The sequence below is a fragment of the Neltuma alba genome, unplaced genomic scaffold (genome assembly GCF_004799145.2).
Source record: "Neltuma alba isolate B1F8T4 unplaced genomic scaffold, ASM479914v2 tig00011700_pilon, whole genome shotgun sequence".
NCBI classification, from domain to species: Eukaryota; Viridiplantae; Streptophyta; class Magnoliopsida; order Fabales; family Fabaceae; genus Neltuma; species Neltuma alba.
The window spans coordinates 437813-454643 of NW_021636337.1; the positions used below are offsets into that span (position 1 = coordinate 437813).

General features: G+C 33.0%; 1 protein-coding gene and 1 pseudogene across 2 annotated transcripts; both read left to right on the forward strand.

The window, feature by feature from the left end:
- The first annotated feature begins 6120 nt into the window (after positions 1-6120).
- On the forward strand, positions 6121-10580 carry LOC114716983 (probable protein phosphatase 2C 15). Of its 2 annotated transcripts, none has more exons than XM_028902061.1 (9): positions 6121-6801; positions 6917-7347; positions 7531-7702; positions 7825-7978; positions 8064-8127; positions 8258-8365; positions 8482-8607; positions 8762-8994; positions 10047-10580. In XM_028902061.1, exons 2-9 carry the CDS (start codon positions 7138-7140, stop codon positions 10264-10266), a joined length of 1287 nt encoding a protein of 428 aa, XP_028757894.1. In that variant the 5' UTR covers positions 6121-6801; positions 6917-7137; the 3' UTR covers positions 10267-10580. The 2 variants fall into 2 exon arrangements, with proteins under 2 accessions (XP_028757894.1, XP_028757895.1); XM_028902062.1 differs by having other exon boundaries at positions 6121-6610.
- A 4087-nt stretch (positions 10581-14667) lies between these two features.
- On the forward strand, positions 14668-15974 carry LOC114716961 (LEAF RUST 10 DISEASE-RESISTANCE LOCUS RECEPTOR-LIKE PROTEIN KINASE-like 2.4; annotated as a pseudogene).
- The last annotated feature ends 857 nt before the right edge of the window (positions 15975-16831 follow it).

The following is a 16831-nucleotide window of genomic DNA, read 5'->3' on the forward strand; positions in this document are numbered from 1 at the left end:
AAAGAATGGGATTAATTCAAAAATTTGAATATTCTAAAATACTACCTCTGGAGAGCTCATTTGGCTTTTATTATAATTTTAAATATAAGACTTTTAATCCATTTTGTCCCTCATATTTATCTATTTTTTTTCTAAAATAACTGTTGTAATAATAGTAACTTTAACTAATACACATTATTAGTAAAAATATTTTAAGAAAGACAATATTTATTTATTAGAAATAACTCACATAATTAACTTTCTTAATTTATTCAAATTAGTCAACTGGCTTCTATATTAAAGACAATATTCCTTCCTATTCAATTTAGGGAGATGTGGCCCGTTTGGATACCTCTCAAGAATCAATTAAGAAAATAGTTTTACATAAGTCGAGATAAAATTCTTTTAACATGCTCTCTTCAGTTCTATATATAAGCTTCACTTTTGGAGATGAGCTTGGTTCAAAATATAAGCTTCATTTTTTAGTTTGTCTAAATATTTATTACTTTTTTTTGTCTAATTTGGTCCTTAGTTGATTATATTTAGTACTCTCTCACATTAATATTATCCCCATATATTCTCTTTTATTATTTTTTTTATTTATTGTCTCTCATCTACTCTCTTAATAAATATGGGCAAATTTAGAAAAAAAATTTTCTAACCTATTTATTATTTTTAATTGATTGTAATTGCTAGTTCATTAAACGTAATTTGCTTATTCGAAGCTTATATATAGGACCAGATAGAGTATTTATTTTGTATATAATTACTTTTAAAAAATTAATCCAAATACTTCTTGTAATTAAGTTAAAACATAATGTAATTAGTTATACCTATGAAGTTGGTGTGTGTGTGTGTGTGTGTGGGGTGGTGATAAAATACGACATTCATCTTCATAATCAGGCGAAACTGAAACAAGGTATCATGACAAATCTAAAATAAGTCAATCTAATTTTGCAATAATAATTTGTTTGTTTTCAAATCTGCAAATGGTAGAACACACACACACACACATCAGTATATAAATGATGAGCATGACAGGGGTATAATTACTCCTTTAATTTGCCTTTAAATTTTAATTATTCAGCATCGGATACCCATGTAGCCAAATCATTCAATCATCAAATAGGCTGAACAGAGGGCTGCATGTCTCATACAATCTTCACATGCAATGAAGAAAAAAAAATCATATATATAACTCTTGACCTAGCGAAAATAGTTAATTTCTCACATTATGATGAATCAAAGTTCGCATCTCTGTTAGGAGAGGTGTTCATATTTTGTACCTGATAGTGTTTTGAATAGAATTACTTCTAATAAGAAGACGCCTATGCTTAGCAAAAATAGTCATATACATAGTGCCATTGTTATATGAAAATGAGATAAATAAATAATCAGGTAAAAAAATTAAATAAATGATATATGTGCGTGTTTTAATTACTTGATGTTTTGTTTAAAGTATCCGTAAGAACAATATGAAATGACGTACAGAAGTATGTTAAAAAAATTAAAAAATTTATGTATTGTTTATAAAGTTTTGCTCAGTATTAATTTCACTAGAATTACTGCCATGCATTAGCAGCCGCTCTGAATCTAATTTGAAAATGCTTGATTCCACGCTAAATAATTAAAAATATTTTTTATGCTAAAATATTACATATGTGGTTTCACTCAAAATGTTTGTAAGAATTTTTTTTTACTCAAAAAACGTTTGTAAGAATTTAAAATGAATTTACCATCATGCATAATTGATTTTTAATGAGAATATCATGTCATAAAATTATTTTCAATTTTTTAATGATGAATAGTAAAAAAAGTTTAAACTAACAAAAAATATATACATATATCAATCTTTGCGCTTTAATTTGAAAGAATTAAATTTCAAAAAACGTTGGCAGATTATACTACCTCTAATTCTTAATATAAAAACTAGTTTGATATTTAATTTAATTCTAAATATAAGATTTCAATTCATTTTACCTCTCTCTCATATTAATCTATTTTTTCTCTCAAGATAACCCTTGTAGTAGTTGCACATGTTCAATATTTTACTAAATAGTAGTTATAACTAATATATATGATTAACAAAAATATTTTAAAAAAGACAATTCTTATTTATTATAAATAATTAATTTAACTAATTTTTTTAATATAATTAAATTAGTTAATTAGTTTTTATATTAATAATTAAAAGTAATATATTAGGTTGACTAAAATGAGAGGACAAGAAAATGAACAACGAAGCGTGGTCCCCAACCGGATTGGCCTGAATCCGAGAGGCAGTGGACCCGGGTTGCAGCAAAAAATAGTAAATAAATAAATAAATAAATAAATTGTGGTCCAGTGAGAGGAGTACAGTGCAGTGCAGCTATGAAAGCTGCAGTGCACCCCAACACATGCGCCCTCCTCCACATCATCATTGCTACCCTGCCAGCACATGCATTTTCCCCGCCACGTGTCACTCTCTCCCCACCTTTTCCCATCTCCCATGCACTGCCTCATGTGGGAAAATGACGCACACGTCTAAAGGAGTAGATTTTATTAATTTAAAGTCTTGTAAAATGTCAAAATTACTACTCCTCCGGTCCTTATTATAAAACCCAATTTGACTTTTTATTTGGTCCTAATTATAAGACCCAATCTATTTTCTCTTTTATATTTATGCATTTTTTTCCAAGATAATCCTTTTAATAATGATAGTTTTAGCCAATATACTTAATTAGTAAGGATATTTTAGGAATAACAACACTTATTTATTATAAATAACCAACTTAACTTACTTCCTTAATCTCTTCAAATAAGTCAATTGGGTCTTATAATTAGGACCGGAGGAGTAATAGATACTAACAAATTTTAGAGTATTATATTTTAGTTATAAAATAGTGTCATTATCCTTCAAATTTCCAATTCAAATTTTCTCTATCATTGTGATTGACAACTTCAGCGGTAACTATTAACAACTCAATAAGAAGCTGTTGACAATCTAAACAATATCTACTGACAACTTACTTTATAGGATCACATAACCTCCACATAAAAGTAAATTATGACCAGATAGCATAATTCAACAATTTTAACACAGAAATAGAAAGTTTTTCGAAGGCATTAAGAACTTTAACCAAACCCAATAGGATTATAGCAGAATTTTAATATGGAGATGTATTAACAACCTTAACAATAAGTATTGACAATCCAAAGAGAGTTGTTGATAACCTAGACAGCATTTGTTGACAGTTGACTTTATGGTATAATATAACCCCTACACAAAAACAAATCATAACTCAATAGTGTAACATAACAACTTTAAAAGTACTTGTGTGAAAGTTAGTTGTGAGTTGTCAACAGATACTATTTAGGTTGTCAACAACTTCTCTTGGGTTGTTGATACTCACTGTTTAGGTTGTTAATGAATCTCTGCATTAAAATTCTACTATAATCCTATTGGGTTTAGTTAAAGTACTTAATACCTTCGACAAGCTTTCCATTTTAGTGTTAAAATTGTTGTATTATATTATTTGGTTATAATTTACTCTTCTGTGGAAGTTATATAATTCTATCAAGTAAGTTGTTAGCGGATACTACTTAGATTGTCAACAGCTTCTCATTAGGTTGTTAATAGTCGCCACTAAGGTTGTCAATCACAATAGTGGAAAGGATGTGAATTGGGAATCTTAAGGGTAATAATGTTATTTTACAATTAAAATATATTATTATAAGGTCTTTGAGACCTGCTAGTAACTTTGACTTTTTATGGGATCTAGATGAATAAAATCTACTGCTTGGGACCTATATGTCATTTTCCCCTCTCTTTTTTTTTTTTGCTCACAGTTTCCCCCTTCCGTAAACAAGAGGGGTTAAGATACCGTCGGATGTTAAGTATATATATTTTTCTCATATAAATTCAAATTTTGGCTCACTATTTTGAGGAAAATTAGTTTATTCCCCTAAATCCAATATATTTTTTCCCATCCTCTCTTTCTCTCTTTAAACAGTGAAAAAAATCTGGGTGATCACCAGTATCGAAAAAGTTCTATTTTTTTTTAAAAAATAAAAGTTCATGACATAAAAAAATCTGTAGCTTCTTATTTATTTATATAGAGAGTAATTTTCGGCTGCAAGGCCGTTGACTAAAAACAGTTTTTTTTTTAATGAAATGGATAATTTTCATTGCAAAATAAACTATACAAAGTCAAGCGATATACAAGCAGTATTTACATGATTAAATTGATAGTGGAAAAACTTTTTAAGGAATGTCTAATTATAACACAAATACTTATCAAAATATTTTCAGCAGCATAATTCTCACCGGAAAAGAGACTGATTTCTTGCTTCCCATAATTTCTAACAAGTTATACAAAATTCAATTTTCCAAGAATCCTTTAGAATTAGATGTTGCAGTTAATGAGTTAACCAGTAAACAATGTATTGCCCAAAAAAATCTATGTACATATCATTTGAGAGAACTTTTTTCCACACTGAGAAAGCTAAAGGATAAGTCTTAAAAACATGATTAAGATCCTCTGTGTCCGCATGGCAAAGACTAAAAACAGTTTTTGATTTCATGTTAAATACTACTAGCTTGTTTTGGTTGAAAGAATCTTTATTTCCGTGAAAAATCTAATTTTATTATTTTTAACATGAAATCAAACGTATATTTTAAAATGCAAGTATAAAATAATTTATAAACCACCTATAAATTAGGTTTTTAAATTTAAATGTAGTCCTCATAAATTATGATTCATATTCGTGTAGACTAGGCAATTATCAATTGATCATTAGTTTCTTATAAATTATTACACCTATAAGTTCTATGTAAAGAGACCCAGTCAGTTATGTATTATTTTATTTTTTTAAATAAAATTGTCTTCTTATAAGAAAAATTCTAACAAATTAGTTTTAAGAATTTCTATTCAACAGACTAAATATCAAAATTCTTCCATTAATTATGTGTTACATTAGGTTTGATATTTTTGAATTTGAAATTAATAAATCATTAATTCTCACACAATGTTTTTGCCGTAGGTTTATAGTTTGCCCTCGTGAAGGCATTAAATTAATGTTTTATCTGAAATTGTTTAATAGACTGTAATTTAATAACATGAAATATTTATTCTTATAAGTAGAAGGTTGTGGGTTAAATTTTTTTCCCCCCTCACGCGGTTAGCATCTTTCTTCTCTATAAAATGACGTCCAGCATGATATTTGTGGTTCACTGTCTAAGAGTGCCAATGCTGATTAAAATTAATACGTGATTTAAAATTATTTTAATAAATAAAGTACAATAAAATTATAATCTTTTAAATCGATTGATGCCCTGACTAAAACATGTTTGAGTTTAAAATGAAGGCTCTTCTTAACTTTAACCTCCTCGAACTTTTAGATTTTTGCAGGTATCACTTTTATTATTATTTTTATTCACTATTTATTCGCAAATGACTTAAAATTAAAAAAAAAATTAAGGAAGCTGTATGCATATAAAAATAAATTTTAAGGAACAAAAATTGATAATTTAAGGCTATCTACATAATTTATTATTAAATTTTAAAGGTTTATTCAATTCGTATATGAAGATTTAGTTATTTATAGAACATAATGATATCATGCGATTCATATGATTCATATAACCAACCACGTTTAATAGGATAAGATTTGTTGTTGTTATTGATAGAGTTACTTATACATGATTAACAAATTTTATGTAATTAATTCTAAAATAAACAAACTAATATTGATTTCGCGTGATTATACCCTGATATGAAATCGGGAATGATTAAAAAACCAATGAGCTAAGAATTTTTTCAGAACTTAAAGCGATAAAATCTATACATTAATATGATTAATACTATATGGAAGTCAAATCCTTCTCACAATTCGCACGATTGTTTCTTTCCTTGTTCTAATCTAATCTAATCAGTATCGATGTGATCCCTTTACTTGGTTTTCGGCGAAAACTGGTCTCGTAGTTTTTTCAACTCGCTTTCTCACACCCAACTACTCAAGTTTTCTTATTTCTTATTGCTTTGCTGAGTTGTTGCTCGCTGTCAGTTTCACTATAAACCAATAAAAAAAAAATAAAAGAAAGAAAAAAGGGCGGGGGGTTTGCGACCTTTTTCCTCTGAGAGAGGGAAAGAGAAGAGATGAAAAAAAGGGGGACGAAAACAACCGACTTTAGTAGAAACAGAATGTGGGATTTGGACACTAGGCTTTTGTGAGTGAGCAAAGTTTCTTTCTTCCTTCAGCGTGTGGAAGCTGGCTAGATACCGAGATCCCACGGCATTTGTTGTTTGGCATAGAAATGTCTTATAATTTTATATATTTCTAAAAATCTTTGCACGGGTGTTTGTTGGGGAAATTGTTCCGAAGCTGACACGAGGTGGTCTCATAATATTCAATGATTTCTCGTTTTTTATGCCTACAATTTATGTAATTCTCTCTTGAAATTGGGTTTTTGGTTGAGGATTTCGGGTTTAGATTATTGGGTCTTACAGTTCATATTTAGTCATCAATACGCGTTTCGTGTCCGTGCGGATATTTTGCTCCTTCTTCTTCTTCTTCTTTGAATTTTTGCTTACTGTCACAGTCAGATCCGCATCTGGTTTTGCGCGGGACGCGTCCCTGGACATTCCAGCGGGTAATTCGCCTACTTTTAATTGTTCTGCTTGGAATTCTTGTTCTCTGTTTGGCTGTTGTGAAAAGTGTGAACCCATCTTAAAGTTTCTTCCTCCTTTTTGTCCAACCCATGGTTGCTGTTCTAACATTGAAGCTCCATGGTTCTTAAAAATGAAGGTACCAAGGTGGGCGATACAGACAGAATTTTATAGCGTATAGCGCATCTTGGAAAACTGTTTTTGCAGTTTAGAATTCTATCTTCCTCTTGCTTGGATCACTGGATAATTCTTAGATCCTAGCTTGACAACTTCATTTGTGATTAATGCAGATCAAGCTGGACAGAATTCTTGTGAAAGAGACTTGAGTTCTGAGTTTCCGTGCGAATTAGTGTTTAGTGTTTATTGTGGAAGGATTTTGCCTCCTCTGTCTCTTATCCTGATCAGGCAGGATTAACAGTGTTTCATGTACGGAGTTCTAACATGCTTGTGAGAAAAAGAGCTTAGAGACTTCGAATTATTGGGTTTGAAAGAAGATACTAGTGGGCTAGCCATGGCCTCTGGTGAAGGGAGGCGGCATCATCATGATCTTGTGCCTCTCGCTGCGTTGTTAAGCAGGGAGATGAAGACTGAGAAGATGGAGAAGCCCACTGTGAGTTATGGACATGCTGCTCAGTCTAGGAAAGGCGAGGATTACTTTCTAATTAAGACTGATTGTCAGCGAGTAGCTGGGAATCCCTCAACATCATTTTCTGTATTTGCGGTAATTTCACCATCTATATTGGACACTTTCTCTTGAACTGTACATCACAGTATGACATCAAGGAGGAAAAAAATTTCCTAATTTTTCGACTCTGAGATGTTCCAACTACTTTTCCTGTTGCGTGCTGATTATTCTTTCGATATTTAATACATAAGATAGCCGCTGATTTCTTCCGATCTTCAGATCTTTGATGGACACAATGGAAATGCTGCGGCCATTTTCAGCAGAGAGCAGTTGTTAAATCATGTGTTGAGTGCTGTTCCTCGAGGTCTGGGACGGGATGAATGGCTTCAAGCTTTACCTCGGGCCTTGGTAGCTGGGTTTGTGAAGACTGACAAGGAATTTCAGAGCAGAGGTTTGGAATTTAGCGTTTTTTCCATTAAAACAATTCATGTAGAGAAGTATATGCCGAAAGAAAGATGAGTTTGATCTTTTGTTCTTCACTAATTGTATGTGTGCTTCACTGGTTTTCTCCAGGAGAAACTTCCGGAACTACAGCCACATTTGTGATAGTTGATAGATGGACAGTCACTGTGGCATCTGTTGGTGATTCCCGTTGTATATTAGACACCCAAGGCGGAGCTGTTGCAAACTTAACTGTTGATCACCGGCTTGAAGAGAATATTGAAGAGTATGTGTCTAATTTTTAATCTTTCGTTGATAAACTATTCCTTTATGCACTTGCTAATCACAAATTACTACATGTTTTTTTACAGGAGGGAACGTGTTACAGCTAGTGGAGGTGAAGTAGGGAGGCTGAGCATTGTTGGTGGTGCAGAGGTGAGCATGGCATCTCAGATCTCCTCCTGTCTTTTTCAAAAGAGGGAAATTAGGAACGGAAAACTCCTTTGTGTTATTTTTTTGACCATCCTTCCATGATTATTTTAACTGTACTGTTAATTCATTGTAGATTGGTCCCCTTCGTTGTTGGCCAGGCGGTTTGTGCCTTTCTAGGTCGATAGGAGACATGGATGTTGGGGAGTTTATAGTTCCAATACCGTATGTCAAACAAGTGAAGGTATCATTTGTTTCCTTCTAGTCTCTTCTACCTACAGTTTTGACTATAAGCCCTTAGCGGACATACTGCTATGTCTGTGTCAATCTTCTGATGAACCTGCCCTTGACATGTTATAGCTATCAAATGCTGGCGGGAGGCTTATAATCGCTTCTGATGGCATCTGGGACGCTTTATCCTCAGACATGGCTGCAAAATCTTGCAGGGGTTTGCCAGCTGAACTTGCTGCTAGGCAGGTTGTCAAGGTAATGTACATAACAATGCTTCCTGCTGGTTCCATTTAAATTTAAATCAAAATTCCTTCTTTGCCTTTTGATTTGACAGAAGCTTCATGCACAGCAATGTTAACATTTCATGTCATATAAGCTTAAGTCTCTACATGTTCCTACTCTTATTCAGGAAGCATTAAGAACAAGAGGGTTAAAGGATGACACAACTTGCATAGTCGTTGACATAATTCCTCCTGAAAATGTAATGCCACCGCCACCTCCCCCAAAAAAAAAGAACAAGTTGAGGGCTCTGCTTTTCAGGAAGAAGTCTCGTGATGCTGCTGGTAAGCTATCAAAGAAGCTTTCGGCTATAAATATAGTGGAGGAACTATTTGAAGAAGGATCAGCTATGCTTGCTGAAAGGTAATGTCGTTCTTTTTTGAATACTATCAATTCACTAATTAAATGGTATACAAATTTGTTGTGGCAGTGCCCTGCCTATTGATTGTTGTTCAAAGTAGAGGGTAATATTTATTTAATACAATGATCTAAAAATACAGAGAAAAAGGCGGGCGGGTGAATCATGGCTGGCTTTTCCCTGGTATTTCATCATGGAAGCTAATGCATGTACTCTGTAATTTATGCCGTAAGGTTACCTATTGGTTTGGGAATAATGCCATAATGGCATGACACGAAATATTATTTGTTGCCCAGGACTAAAGATTTTACATTTATAATTTCTCTTATTAAGTTCATTCATATATATGAGGAAAAAGAAGATTTTTGTTCATAATAATTTGAATAGTTCTGGTGGCCAAAGTTAAGATTAACTGACTACGCGAGGTTCTGTACAGGATTTGATTTCGTTTGAATCAATTCCTTGTTCTTATCTTCTGTGGAGGATTCTATTTGAACGTATGAAAAATTGAGAACTGTTTGCTTATTCCAAATGGAAAATGGAAACCCACATAACAAAGCTACTATATATTTTTTAGGCCATCACATCCAAGCTACTATTAACTACAGCATTTGAAAATAATTTCTTAGATTTGCAAAATATTCTCAATGAAATGTTGTCAACTCCTCACGAATCTGGGGGTACTAACACGGCATGTGTGTGATCAAAACTGCATTCGTATGTGACACCGGTTCAGGAACTTGTGTATTTTGCTATAGCTCTTATAGACAGAATTATAGCACATGGATGGCTTTAGAAACATCTATTACATAACACCCTGTTTCCAATTAAATATGTTCGCTCTCTGATTTCTCCTTAGGATGCCTTTCTCTATACAGCTTTGCATGCCTTCTCAAAATATGCCAGTAATTGTGGTTTTCTTCTTGTCTAGAAGCAATAATATAAAGATATACTTTATCCCCCCCCCCCAACTGGTTGGATAGCTGTTACAGAACTCAGGTTATGTTTATTCTTGCAGATTCTCTTATATTAAACACTTTCTGATTATTTCATGCAGATTGGGGAATGATGAGAATACAGGGCAATCAACGTCAGGTCTCTTTATCTGTGCTGTGTGCCAAGTTGATCTTGCCCCAAGTGAAGGCATCTCTGTTCATGCTGGTTCAATCTTCTCCACCAGCTCAAAGCCCTGGCAGGGCCCTTTTCTATGCGCCGGCTGTCGTGATAAGAAGGATGCCATGGAAGGGAAACGTCCTAGTGGAATCAAAGTGTCATAGGTTGCTTAACTGATGATTTCATTATCCCTATTCTTTATGCCGCCATTATTATTCATTTTTGTTTTTATTTTTGTAGCAGCCATATTTGTTCATTTATCAAGTAATTACCTGATCATCACTGTCAAGTGGCAACAGAATGTGTATCTAATATTGACAAAATAATGTAAGATGGGCATTGCGTTTTTAATATAGCAAAGGCTCAGGGAGAACCTGGTACTGAGTTTTCAGGCATCAGCAAATGGCTTTCAACTTTGTTTGATTGGCAAAGCTGGATGCTTGGAATCAATACTGGGTATATTCTTTTGCATGGTGTTTATTTTTGTATTGCTTGGAGAACTAAAAAGAACAACTTTGGAAGCTTAAAGGCGTTTATGCTCTCCACTAGAATTATATGAGAAGGAACTTTTTCTTAGCAAGAATCGCTGATGTGGTACTCAGTTGTAAGTCGTCCCCTTGTGGCTTAGTGAATAGTGAGAGAATCAAATAGTGAGGCCCTGAAAAAAACATTTCACTGCTGATGATGCTGCGTAAGGCACAAATTTGTCTTTTCCAAATTCGATTTTTTAGCAGATCACTTGTCCAACAGTAACAACAAAGTTAAATTCTTGAGTGGGTATCAACTGTCAAGGTATTGAAAATTAGATCGTTGATGGCCGAAACAGGAATTTAAAGGTCAGTGATCCAAATTGTGCTTGAATTCGAGTAATCTTTCTACGATTAAAATATTATAATTTAATTTAAATATACAAAAATATTCATATATAATCCTGAAGACCAATAATCTATAAGAAAATGGAACATAATAAAATTGAGTTATTAAAGTATAAATATGACAATCTGTTGTTTATAACTCAAAATAATGATGTCATTTCATACTGAGCAAGTGAAAAAAAAATTATAAATTTATTATGCTAATACAATTTTTAGTTCCTCAAGTTTGTCATCATTTTGATTTTAGTTTTTTAAATTTCAAATAATAGGTTTTGATCTTTTAAGTTTTCTTTTAATTTAAAGTATTGGTCCTTATGACTCAATAAAAATCTAGATTATTTTGCGTATTGAGGGACGAAAATCTATGATTTAAAACCTAAAAGGCTAAAATGAGGATAAATTTAAAAGATAAAAGATTATGGAAAAATTGTAATAAAGTCCCACTCAAGAAAATTAAATACAAAAAGATATTTTGAAATTATCAAATTATTCCAAAGTCTCAAGAACCTTATTGCAAGAGATTTTATTTATTTAATTACCACATTGTCCTTTTTTTAAATTATGCATTAAACTGTCATTAACAACTTAAAGTATAATGATTAACAACTATTGTGACAAGTATTAACAACACATTTTTCCTAACACATTACAAAAATGTAATACATGAGTTGTCAACATCTGCCGTGATAATTATTAATCGTTATATTTTAAGTTATTAATGTATACTTTAAAAAAAAAAAGATAAGGGCAATTTGATAATTAAGTAAATAAAATTTCTTACAATAAGGTCCCTTGAAACTTCAGATTAATTTGATGATTTCAAAAGACTTTTTTGTATTTAATTCTCTTAAATGGGACTTTATTGCAATTCTCTCAAAATTATGTTAAACCAGGTCTATTTTATCAGTTCATTCAAAACTTTTGACCAAACTGACTAAAAGATTGGTTCATTAGTTGACTGGTTTTACCCACCAACTGAACTGAGCTATAATATCATGATTGTCATATCTCCTACTTTCACGTAGACATAGATACAAATGATGTACTGCTTTTTCTCCCTCCGTTCTCCATTTATAATTGTTAAGCATTCGAATCCAGGAGAGCATGCTCCCCCCAGTATCACAAAATTCGTATAGGAAAGGTCAACATTGGTGAGGCCTGAGAAACATTTAAACTTGATGTTCATGCTTTAAAGTTACCCATTACTCATTTCTCCCCTTTTGTTCTGTTGTCCTTCGGATTCATCGGATCTGAATTAAAGGGCTACCTACCTCCTTGGCTCTTGCAGGCCTACTCTGTCAAAAATTACAGAGTAATGAAACTTATTGCCTTGATAATGTCATTAACACAACTTTGCAGTTGAGTTCCAAAAAATTTCCTACATTCAATGGAATAAAGAGGTCGCAAAATTACAAACATTAACAACAGTAAGCTTCGGAAGGCTTATTTTCCGCACCACTTCAAAAAAAAAAAAAAACCTCATCTTCATCCATAAGAAACTGCTCCCAAAATGTTTGAACTTTGAATCACGAAGTAGACAAGGATTTAAAAAAAAAAATTATAGTCTTAATCATTTTAAAATATTAAATATAAATATAAATTACATTTGCTTGTTATAGACGATGCAACGGTTGAAAAGTAGAAAGCAATATAGAAGGGGAAGAAATAAACAAGTCAGTTTCAAGTCGAACACACACCATTTTATAATCCATGAGTCTTTGCTACTTAATGACAGTTGGACGCTGGAATCTTATTATATTATGTTTTTAAATTGAAGTCTTGATATGTGATTGAATTTAATAAAATTTGATTTCTATTAAAAAAAAACCTTTGTGTTGATCTAAAGTAAAATTCTGGAAAACATTAAATAACACAATTCAGTCAATTTTTGAAAGTTCAGTTCAAACCCTCATAAATTTGATTTTTCTTATTTTGTTTAAGAATCTAATCTAATGTAGCATACGACATCCGGTATTTACTATAAGATTCAGTTGACCAATTTAAAAATATTAAAAAAGCTAAATAAATTACTTAATTATAACATATGTTTCATAATCTCTCTAAAATACTTTTATATATCATGGAATTATACATCAGTTTATAAGTTAAAAAAATTAGTTTGGATAAAAATAATAAATATAATACGTTAAAAATAATTTATTTAGCTTATTTATCTCTCTGAATTAATCAATTAAATTGTATATTAAGTAGCGGAGGTGCTATATACTAAGTCTAGCAAGAAGCTATTAACGCTGTGTTTGGTTCAACATATGGGAGCGAAGAGGAAAGATCTTAACAGAGAAAAAAAAAGGAGGAGAGAAATTTCACGGGAGAATGGATGTTCAAAATTTCAAAATAAAGTTAGATCAGGTTGACATTTTATATGTTTGGTTTGGATTAGTCTGCAATCCATCATCCTGGAACATAATTTTCCAACGAGAGATTTATCCTCCTCCCCTAAAATCTTTCTCGATCGTTATAATAGACCAAGTCAGAACTAAGACTTTTCTCATCATTTTTCCTTGACTTAACATGCGCGTTCTTTATTTCCTGGTTGAAAGCTGCATTGACCGTACCTTAATGCCAGGCACCTAAATTTGCTTATTTCCTTCCTTTGATCGATGTTCGCTGGCATAGTCCAGGTCAAAAAAATAATTTTCTACAACTCTTCTGCACTTCTCTCTTCTTCCTTTGATCCCTCTTAAGCAAATTATCAGTTCAATTAGATTTGGTTGTTAAATCAGTAAATAAGTTTCAGAATGATTTCAGTTCAAGTTTTTTGCTCTCTCTTAGTTTCATTCCTCTTGCACCTGGTCTGGGTTGGATATGCAAAGTGCCCACCTTCATTTTATTGTGGAGATCTGGGCAACCAAATTCAGTTTCCTTTCACCACATCAGATCACCCAGATTGTGGCTTATTGGCCATTCATGGCTGTTATGATGGAGACCCAGGTGCCAAAAAAACCATTAAGTACAGTGGAAAATGGTTTGATGTAACAGAACTCGACCTGTCTACCATAACCATTACCATCAGAGACGATTATCTCCACGACCTCTTGCTGTTAAAAAGCCGTAGTGTCTTTTTCACCTATGATCTTCCTTTCATCACAAACTCTTCTTTTGCTTCTTATCATTTAAAAAATAATTTCACCATGTTCGTCTGCAACGACCGCCTCAATCTGAATCCTGCGGAATCGTCATTGTACTATAACCATAGTTTTGATAACTGCCCTCAAGAAATCTTCTACAGAAAGTCACTTTCTTATCGTGAGGGCTCTGATGATTATGTGGTCTCCAGATTTTTGAACTCGTGCACGCCTGTTGATCTTCCAATCGCGAAGGACGCTGAGGTTGTCGATAATCCTTTTGCCTTAATGTCGGAAAATATCACCATCCGTATACAGCCATCTCCTGCTTGTGATAGTTGTCACAACTTTTATGGAGGAAAATGTCAAGCTGACTCCAAGGGCAGGTTTTATTGTGCTAAAGGTACCATTTTGAATTGTTCAAGTATCTGAACTACTTGTTGTGGCTTCGTCTTCTGATGGTATTTTTCTGGTTTTTATTGCAGAGAAATCAAGAAAGGTCAGAGTTATTGTGGCAGCGGGTAAAAAATTTACCAAATACATATAAAGCAAAGCAACTCAAATCAAAATTCTGCAGATTAAGAGGATTCTGATTTTTTTTTCCTACCCTGCAGCAGTTTCAGCCACTGGGGTAGTGGCACTACTTCTGCTTTTGGGATTCTACTTGAGAAGACGCTTTTACAACAAGCAAGACCAGACCCACATAATAATTGAGCAGTTTCTTGAAGAACATGGACACCTTGCAGCCAAAAGGTATAGTTATTTGGAGATAAAGAAAGCCACAAACTCCTTCAAAAACAAGTTGGGTCAAGGAGGATTTGGCAGTGTGTACAAGGGCAGGTTAAGTGATGGAACTCTTGTGGCAGTGAAGGTTCTGACTGAACTGAACGGTGATGGAGAAGAATTCATCAATGAAGTTTCCAGCATTAGTGTGACTTCTCATGTCAACATTGTTAGCTTATTGGGTTTTTCCTTGGAGGGTTCAAAAAGAGCTTTGATATATGAGTACATGTCCAGTGGATCAATTGACAAATACATACAAAACCAGGCAGATCCATCAAAGATCAATCTCCAACTGACCTGCAAAGCTATATACAATATTGCAATCGGTGTTGCTCGAGGATTAGAGTACCTGCACAGAGGCTGCAACACTAGAATCTTGCATTTAGACATAAAGCCTCACAACATTTTGCTCGATGATGATTTCTGTCCTAAGATATCGGATTTTGGGCTGGCAAAAATCTGTCCGAAGAAAGATAGCATTGTGTCATTGTTAGGCGCGAGAGGAACTGCAGGATACATAGCACCAGAAGTGTTTTCTAGGAACTTTGGTGGGGTGTCCCACAAGTCTGATGTTTATAGTTATGGGATGATGATGTTGGAAGTAGTTGGAGAAGGAAGAAAATGAAGATGGAAGTGGAAGAAGGTTCAGGTGAAATATTCATGCCACACTGGATTCACCAGTGCTTGAAATCAAAGCAGGAGCTGAGATTGGAGTGCATCAAGAATGAAGAAGATAGAGAGGTGATAAGTAAGATAGTGATAGTGAGCTTATGGTGCATACAGATTGAACCTTCAAATCGGCCGGCGATGAAGAAGGTGGTGGATATGATGGAAGCAGACTTGGAATCGTTGGAATTACCACCTCTGCCTGTTCTTTCTTTGCCTCCATCATCTTACTCTGGGACTGTTTCAGAGAGTCCTATCTCCGGCAGCTTCCATTCTATATCACTTTAGTTCCTAGTTTGTAGCATGTTGCAATTTTGCCATGTTGCTTTCTTGGATATAAAATCAGAGGTTTTAGCTTTGTGACCTGGAAATATCAGTGTTTCATAGTTTTCCTGGACCTGTTAGTTGTTTTATTTTTGAAGAACTAGGTTGTTCAATTGAAATTGAAATGCCTTGTTTGGAGGCCCAATTTCACAAGTTCTATAAAACAGAGACGGCCACAGAACTCAGGATTCTAATCTCCCCCCCCCCCCCCAAAAAAAAAAAAACACACCACTTGGTTTTTCCACCCTCCTTTTATCAGAAATGCAGTAGTTCTTTTGTCTAAAACCGAAAAGATAGCTGAGAGACTCAGGCGTATTTTCTAAAAGGAAAAGGATGCTGATGAGGCCTAATGAATGAATTTTTTGGCCATAAAAAACCATTCAAATAATATTGGATGAGCCCCTAGTATGTGGTCCAATGACATATAAAAACTTTATAAGAGATTGTGAGTTTAATTTCTCTTAATCTCAATTCATTAGTATTTATCTCTTTTAATCCAAAAAAAAAAGCATTGGATAAGCTTGAATTATATTAATAATTATTTACAACATTTTCTTAGCAGGAAAATCGGCCATAAATACTTCTTTGAGGAAGTAACTGTTCAGTGATTCTGAATTCAACGTTATACGCTTTTATGCATAAAAATTACTAAGGACGTTGGCCATTGGGAAGTAATTCTCCAAACAATATTTATGGTTAATTTTTTCTTTTAAACTACAAGTTTATATAAATAAATGAATTTTGATTTTAGTCTTTCAAATTTTAAACCATATGTTTTGATTTTTTAAAAAACAAAATGATCTAGATTTTTATTAAATTATAGAGATATATATTTTAAATGACAAAAAAAAACTTAAGAACAAAAAATTTTATCAACTCTAAATTTTTTTTGTTACATTTAGGTATACTTTTATTAGTATTGTCCAACACTAATACTCCTCTTAGCAGAAATCTAAATATTAGTTGATCAAGCTATAGGGAAAACCATTTTCACT